At 42.6% G+C, this 8,510-nt stretch overlaps 1 protein-coding gene across 1 annotated transcript; it reads right to left on the bottom strand.

The window, feature by feature from the left end:
- Positions 1 to 530: 530 nt before the first annotated feature.
- Positions 531 to 7,337, bottom strand: ATP4B (ATPase H+/K+ transporting subunit beta). Its single transcript, XM_058800408.1, has 7 exons — positions 7,226 to 7,337; positions 5,697 to 5,825; positions 4,385 to 4,498; positions 3,411 to 3,610; positions 2,049 to 2,105; positions 1,457 to 1,546; positions 531 to 689 (listed from the first exon to the last, which is right to left on the bottom strand). Exons 1-7 carry the CDS (start codon positions 7,335 to 7,337, stop codon positions 531 to 533), a joined length of 861 nt encoding a protein of 286 aa, XP_058656391.1.
- Positions 7,338 to 8,510: the final 1,173 nt, after the last annotated feature.

Here is an 8,510-nt window from a genome sequence, read left to right as displayed (position 1 = left end):
CTTTGATTTGTCAACTAAAAAAATCTGGCTCAGCTGACTAGGGAAAAAAGCCAATGCATTGGGATATGGTAAACTTAATACTTTTTTATACATCCTATACAAGAGAGATTGAAAATTTAATTACTTCCTGGTATTTCCAAGTATTGATTTCCTTTTCAAGCTATCTAATTTCTCGATAACCAAGATTTAGTATCATACATCAATTATTTATTATGGTTTGAAAAGTGATTGAAAATGGTTGTTTAAGTCTATACTTATGTTCTTTGAAGGCACAGCTGCACCCTTTGGGGGAAACTTATTTTTTACAATTATTTGCATGAAGGCAGCAGCATCCTGTAGCCATGAAATATTAAGCTATGTACACTGAGAGGAGGATCTTGATTTTTAGGTCTACAGGCCATCCTGCAGTATAAAATGTCTCCTTGCACTGTAATTTATATGGGAACCATAGTGAGAAAATAAATATCAAAGAGTGTGATAATAGTTAAGTTTACTGTTCATACAGTTTCCAGAAGTGTCTCTGTTGCTGCTCAGTCTTCTATTTTCAGTTTAAATTCCACTTTGCCTTCATACGGATCATGAACATTGAAGGTAATTCCAGCTCCAATGACTTTGCACACTATTTTAAATTCTACATTCCTCGTAATGTTGAGAAATTTCACAGCTACCAAGGGATTGCTGTAGCTGGGCTAGAAGGAGAAATTAAAAAAAATGTAAAAAGAAAATACTTAAATTTTCAAACACTACCAGTTTGAAAATAGCCTCTCCAGTCCTCCTAGGATTGCAAAGATGCTCCATATGTTTCACCTGACGTAAAGAGAAAGAAAAGTTAAATACAGAAGTATCGGAACCCAGGAAATTCCTCTGGCTGCCCTGGAGGACTCGAGCCCCTGCCCAGGGGGCTCAGAGACCAAGACCCCTGTGCCTTTGATTTAGCCCTTGGAAAAAACAATTACCAACCTTATATGAAGAATTACAAGCCACAGAAGTTTTAGTAGAATGACAGTAAATTTATCACAGGGTGAAAAAATAGGTTTTGGGGGTTTTTAGAATGGGAGTTCAGGGGGCAAGATGGAGGCATCTGGGTGTGTCCAGCCTTTCTCCTTCTTCTTCTTGGCCTCCATCTTCTGGGTGACGTTGGCATTTTTAGATTGGTTTAGAGTAGAAGCTCACTGTCTAACATAGGTGATACGTATTGGAAAGTAATTGTAAATATTGTACACGTAGTTTTTAGTATATAAAGATAACACGGCCTGGGAGGCAGGCAGAGTGCTGAGCAGACCTCGGCAGGCCAGGAGAAAGAATTCTATAGATAAGATACAATAAACAACCTCGAGACCGAGCAATGAAGAGTTCTGACTCCATTGAGCACTGGGCTGGGAAAAGAGACTTTCTAATTTACCTCGGGGTGACTCTGACCAGCAGAGACACCGAGACAGGAGCAAGGAGCACCCACCTGGGCCTTTTTGCCGTAGTAGGGGAAGTAGTGCAGGCTGAAGGTGCCATTGCCAGGGTAGTAATCCGCGTCCAGCGGGCGAGACTCCTCCTCACCCTGGGAAAAACGAGACAGGAGGAAGCTCTGTGCTGAGGGAATCATCGGGAGCCCCAGGCAAGTGTCTCAGGGCTGCGAAGTGTGTGTTAAAGCTCAAGTTCAGCAGGCTGTTAACACCACTCTTATTTTTCAAATAAAAGTGGGAATCTCCCGCTGGTACAATTGCCAAGAAAAGCTGGCGAGTGTCCTCTGATAGCAGCAGGGAATTCAGTGAGCTGGAGCTGCTGAGGGCCTAAGGGAGCTGCGCTGAGGTGTGACCGTCACTACGGGGAGCTGGGAGCAAACAGCAAATGGTCCCTGCAGCCCGGAAATGCAAATTTTCAGGTGATTTAAAATAAAGCAAACGCGGAGGTTTTCTCCTTAGCATGTCAGTTAGTGAAAGAACTGGCACACAACTGAGAATATTCCAAGTATTTGGGATCTGATTTTCAGAGCTATAAGGGTTTTTTTCTGATCAGTGCTGGAAATGTGTGAGACCCAGCCCTCATAGCCTTACCACATATGTGCAGTTCACTCTTGGTGCAGTGCCATTGCCGGGGTAAAACTTGATAATCTGAAAAAAAAAATACTTTTGGTCATCTTGGAAATAGCTTTGAGATAAAACTGGGCAATCAATTATTTGAGAGCTGAGCTTCAATTAAGGTTTAATATGTTCTTGTGTAAGACTATCTCCAACAAATAATCTAATTTATGTAGGTGAGAAACTGTTGTGCTGGATATTTAGGCAGCAGGACTCGGCATTACCTGGGATGAGCACTGCTGATAAAATCTGGCCTGGCCAGAGCAAGCAGCACTGCCCCTCCTCTGAGTCCAGCTCATTACCCACACATACCACCTGCCCCTGCAGCCAGGGCTCTCTTAAAGCAGTAATTGTGTATCACTTAAGGAAAAGCTGAATATCCATGCTCTTGATCTTATCTGTCTTACAAAACCTTGGTTTTGGCAGAAAAACCCTTGAGTTGGTTTGATGCTGCAAAACTAGTGGAGTTGGTTGCATCCTGTAGAGGCAAAAGTAAAGGAGGTTAAGCTCCCTGGTCACTATCCACATCTTTTCCCTGCTGGGGATGGCACCCAGTCTTGCTAAAGAAGGCATTTCTGGAACGTGCTTGTTTCACCAGCCAGAATCGGGCACAGCTCCCCTCTCAGTTAGGGCTTGACAGATTTTTGGAAATGCCTAAGGTGCAAGCCAAACAAAAAATACAGTGGTTTTGTCTATCAGAAACTGGAGGGGAACTTAAGTTCTTCAGTTTCTACTGAAACTGAATCAGAAGGCTCAAAATTTCACCTAAAAAATATAAAGTGCTTATGCCTTTGTCTACATCCTGAAAAAAAAATTAAAGCATTGAAAATTCCATTTATTATTTTCCAAAAAACGTGTTTGTGGTTTTCCCTGAGAAAAATATCCACCAGGTTTGAATTTTGGTTTTATAGGTTCTTCTGAAGATTTTCTTTGCCGCCTGGAGAAATAAGATGTCACCTCTCTGAAACCACATCAGTTACTGCCACATCCTGGTGCCTCAGCTGAAGGCACAGGGCTGGGGTATTGCAGGAGGAAACTCTTCTAGTGCTCGTTTGTGGGATGAGAGCCCTGCAGAGGCACCAACTAAACTAAACCTAATCTAAGCTGTAGAGAGACCACGTTCAGACACTATGGTCCTATTTTACTTTTGTAGGAATGGTGAAAAAGTCTGAGGATTTCCCTGGTAACTCTAGTGGTCTGGCAGGGAACACTGCGTGATTTTTGGTTCCCAGTAGAAAGCAGGTTTAGAACCCATGGCAGCAGAGACACAGCAGCTTCCCAGTGGAAACTCAAGCTACTCTTAATTTTTTCTGCTCAGCACCTTGACCTTGTACTTACTCTGTTCATTTTTATAATAAAACAGGGTTTTCCTTCTGGATATCCAAAAGTTGGATCTGTGATGCCGGAGCAGTTTTGAAGCATGTCTGAGGTGAATTTGCAGGATAGTTTTGTGTTATTTGGGCCATCAAAGGTGTCCTGGATGAAGTAGGTATTATTGGTGCAGTTGATGTTCAGATGCTGAGCAGCTGGTGTATATGCTAGATGTGTGAAGGAAGAAAGAAAATAAATCCCCTCTGAAGCTTTTCATATGCAAATTATGCATCACAACATCAGGCTGGAGATTCTATCATGGGAGACTGGAACAAGGAAAGCTTAAACTGTTTAGGGGTTTGGTTCAGTTTTGTTGTGGTTTGGGGTTTTTTTTGGAATATCCAAGCAAAGCAAAATAAAAGAGATCGAATTGAGTTAAGACTAGCAGCTTGTGTTGATAGTGCCATATAAAATAAATTTCAAATATAATTTTTCTCAATATGTGTGTGAGAAACATGAAGAATTACAATATTAAGGCTCAATAGGAATATGCTAAGACATGAGCAGGCAAATGGAGCACATAACCTACTTTGACTATTTCCTGAAGACACCATGCATTATGAGATTTATTATGGCACTTTGATGTTTGTAGTCATAGACAAATTATTTAGATTAATTTAGATGAGATTAATTTTGAAGACCTTTTGTCCTCCCTCTTCCTTCAGACTTCCTATTGGTCTATTTTATTAAGGCTGTTTAGGATTAAGCAAAGTAAAAGCCCTAAAGCAGAGCCTGGATTTTAATAGATGTGTACATACATTTGATTTATAGATTCATGAGGTGATTTGCTCATCCCTTTCAGAAGATGCACTTCCCACTCAAAATCTGTGATTTGAGAAGGACAAATGTAAAATGGAGGTACTGACGTAAGGTTCTCTGACCTAGTATTGGAGATAAGGCAGCACCTTTCTTCAGTATCATGCAAGAAACTTCATTTTTACCTGTCAGAAAAGTGTGAAGAGTTGTCACTAAACCTTCCCAGGTTTTGTTGTCCGATACGTTGTAATAAATTCGCAGTCCTCTGTCCCCATAAACATCGGGTCGTAAGGTTACACCTTCAGGAGGAGGAAAGGGGAACACAAAGCAGAGGAGAGGTGCCAGGCACAGATTTGTTTATTTTAAATGACAGTACCAATTATACTGCATCAAGACTCATTCTAAGCGTATAAGATCCTTCAGTCTTTTTGGGGAGGGTTTAACCATGTTCAGAAATCACATCAGCTTTGAGTTTTTCAACCAAAACCCTAAAGCCTGTGCTGCTGCTGAATTATTTTCTTTTCAGATATATCCATGCTGTTACAAGAACAGCTTGTAAAATCTTTCCAGAAATTGCACTGGATTTCCCCAGGACTTGTTAGCAAAAACAGTCACGTTGGGTTAAAGAAACAGATCATACAGCAGCATGAGAAACAGCTTTTGAAAAAGCCACACATAACATGTCACAGGAATTATTTTCCCAGCAAACACCAAACTTGCTAAATATGGGAGTGGAAACTTCAAAACACAAAAGCATCTGACAATCATTTTTAGGGCTGTTTTTTTCCCCTCCCATTGTGGAAACAGGCCATTGGGGTGGGAAGTTTTAGCAGTGTATGGTCTCTGATCATCTCCCCTATCTCTTTTCATGTCCCACAAATCTGAATTCCTAATCCCACATTTTCATATTATTTTTACTTTCTTGACTACTGGCACAGCACATCCTGCTGGCAAGGTATTCCTGCTCTCCCAGGGACTTTCCATGGTGCTGGCAAGCATGGAGATACACACCCCAGGCTGCTCACCCCATCGCCTCTACATCTTGCTGGGCACCCCAAAGCCCTCTGTGGTGCTTGGGGGTTTGGAGTAGAACCTAGGACTTCCCCAGGGACTGAGCCCTGCCCATGTGGAGAGAAGGTGACCTGCTACAGGCAGGCACTGATCGTCCCAATAGCAAGATGAAATAAATTTATATCTATATCTATCTATCTATCTATCTATCTATCTATCTATCTATCTATTTATCTTCATTTTCCATATAATATATTAATAAATAGATTTATATATAAATATATCCATGTATCAATACGTAAATAAATGTGCAGATTTTCTTTTAAAGCCTGAAAGAGTTTTCAGGCAGAAGTTAAACTTTGCAGGGGTTGTGTGGGCAGAATTGACCTGATGTACTCCACGTTGGTCTGCCCTCAGCCCTGGGCTCTGGCAGTGCCTCTCAGCCCAGCCCAGCCCTACACAGCTGCCCTGGGACCCTGGCAGTACCTGGGGATTTCAGCTGGTCCTGGTAATCCGGCTCGTAGGGATTGATGGTCCTCATTAAGCAATAAATGGAGAGTGCGAACAGCCCCGACATCACCACGTAGAAAGCCAGGTAGTAGAGGCTGATCCACACTGTGGAAAAGAATAAGGGCAGAATTTCAAATTTTGAGCAAGGTTGTGCAGTCCTCTCTCTGCAGCCAGGATGATCCTGCTGTCTCCTTTTCACCCTTGTCCCCAGGGAAGTTCTCCCTGTAAAGGGACAGGCGCTTTGGAGTATTTTCTCTACACTCAAAAAATATTCTTCTAGAAAAAATTGTATAGTTCTACAAGGATTTTTGAAGGAGCTGGTGCTGAGCTCAGATTATTTAAAGCTTAAAGGTTATGTGGCATCTTGAAGTAGTTTCACATACTAAGATAATTTATCTACTTATTACATAAGGACTAAGCCACACAGATGATGAGGTGTTTCTTGACAAACCCAAGTTGCTCCTTGTGTTGTGTGGATGACAGATGGCAATACTTCAGGCATGTTGATTTTAGACCCATATCATTTCACTGCCTTATACAGCTGAAATCACCGACAGCAAGATGTGCCATCTTGGTACTTTATTCTGCTGTGAGATAATACAAGATTGACGTTGTGTTTCTGTCTGGATGTGCATGAAGTGTCTTACACATGGCTGGTGCTGTACAAGCAGCCAGTGGTTGTTTTGGAGGGGTGCTATTAGAAACCTCTACTTGTAATCATAGGTGTCTTGTAGCACCTTCTTCTCTACCAGCTGGAAAGGCTGAGATTCCAGTTGCATCATCTGTCAAATTCTGGTTTTAGGAGTAGCCAATAAACTACATGCACAGGCAGGAAAAAGCACCTGGAAACTTGCAGCTACTCCTACAGTCTGTGGGAAGAGTGTGGATCTTCCTTACAATGGCCCTGGCCGCCCTTCCCAGAACATAGATCATAATACAGATCAGCAATGTAGACACAAGTTTGGCTGTGGGAAAGGAAGCTCAGCTGAAAGATTTGCTAGTATGAAATACATGCTGGTATGAAATACCTGCTAGTATGAAATACATGCTAGCATGCAGTGATAAGAAACAAGATCTACTGAGCAGACAGTAATTCAGAAAGGAATTTCAGAAAAACAAAACTCGTTTCCAAAGAATTGGAAAAACTCACCGATTATGCAAATTTCTCCATGTACCTCAACCCCCTTTTCATTAACAAGGTCAAAACCACCCTGTGACCATCACCCCTAGCTACTAATAATTTTCCTGTTAATGTGTTAATTTTTTTTGAAGTATTTTGTTCAAAACCACTTTAAAATTATACATTTGCAGGAACTACATGGATCAATGTTTTGATCTACTTGATCCAGCTCACAGAGCTGCCCAAAAAGCGGCTTAGAAGCACTTATGAGAACTGGTGGCTTCAACACATTTACATTGTGTCCCACTCATTAGGATGACATCCCCCTGCCACAGTTTTTAAGCATACCAGAAGGAAGAGAAGAATCTTGCACATGAAAACCTACCCCAGTTAATTAAGGACCTTCCCATGAAGAGCTTTGTTTCTGGATTCCAGACAAAACGACGGAAATCTGCCATACGTTCGCTGCAGGTCTTCTTCTCATTTAAAGTTGCCATTTTCTCAGAAAAGTTCCCAAAAATGGGTCGTTTGTGGAAACTAAGAAATTCAAGCAGTGCCCAGACAGTCAACCAAGAAAAAGACTTTGGGTTTTATACCTTCTTTTCCACTGAAGGTGACCGAGATTGCTTCCTGTGCCAATGAAAGCCCCTGCTCACCACTATCAGCCTTTATAAAGGGTGCTGATAGTGCTGGCAAGGAAAAGTTTGTTCCTATCAAATGCCCTTCTCCTTTCTCTTGAGTGCCTTAGCAGGTCAGCAGAGTTACGCATTTTGCCAGTTGCCCGCAGGGTTTGTGATAGACTCTGTGTGATAGCTGTTATCAGAGCAGATAAAGCAATGGAGAACTTGTTTCTCTCTGTGTTTTCTTTTTTTTCTTTTTTTCTGAGTAACTTGCAAGTAGTAGATACAGTTCTCCTAATACAATGTGTAGCCATTTGTTGGGACATAGAATATTGCAGGGTGGATGGTTAGAAAATAAGTAATTACTTGTTAAATATGCAACTCCTTTTGGGATCTCTCTGCAAGCAGACAAGGAGGTGGTTGGGATTTACTAAGGGTGCACCACATCCACCAGTCTGAGACAAGTGGACTGGTTGGCAAACATGGAGGCTTTCCAATTCCACATCACCCAGTTTGACCTCAGCAGAGCTGGTGACACAGCAGCCAGGTGGGGAGCTGTGCTTTGGCTTGGGAAGGGCTGGGGGATAGATGGCAACTGCGTGACAGCTGGAACCACAGTGCAGCACTCAGCACGTGACATCCAGCTGCGACCAGTATGGAGTGGCATCCCTGAGGGGCCAGTGCTGACACTGGGACACAGCCCAGCTCAGTCAAGCCAGAGTCACAGAATCACAGAATGGTTTGGGTGGGAAGGGACCATAAAAATTACTTAGTTCCACCTGCCCTGCCATGGACAGGGACACTTTCCACTCGACCAGCTTGCTCAGAGATCCGTCCAACCTGGCCTTGAACACTTCCAGGGATGGGGCACCCACAGCTTCTCTGGGCAATCAGTTTCATTGTCTCACCACCTTCACAGCAAAGAATTTCTTCCTAGCATCTGATCTGCACCTGCTCTCCTTCAGCTGAAGGCCATTACCCCTTGTCCCTGAGCATGCAGTAGGAGTCCCCTGTTTCATATCACAAAAAGTCCTGGTGAGCTGTCCCCTC

This window comes from Ammospiza caudacuta, chromosome 2, assembly GCF_027887145.1.
Source record: "Ammospiza caudacuta isolate bAmmCau1 chromosome 2, bAmmCau1.pri, whole genome shotgun sequence".
NCBI classification, from domain to species: Eukaryota; Metazoa; Chordata; class Aves; order Passeriformes; family Passerellidae; genus Ammospiza; species Ammospiza caudacuta.
This window is presented reverse-complemented; position numbering and strand designations above follow the sequence as displayed.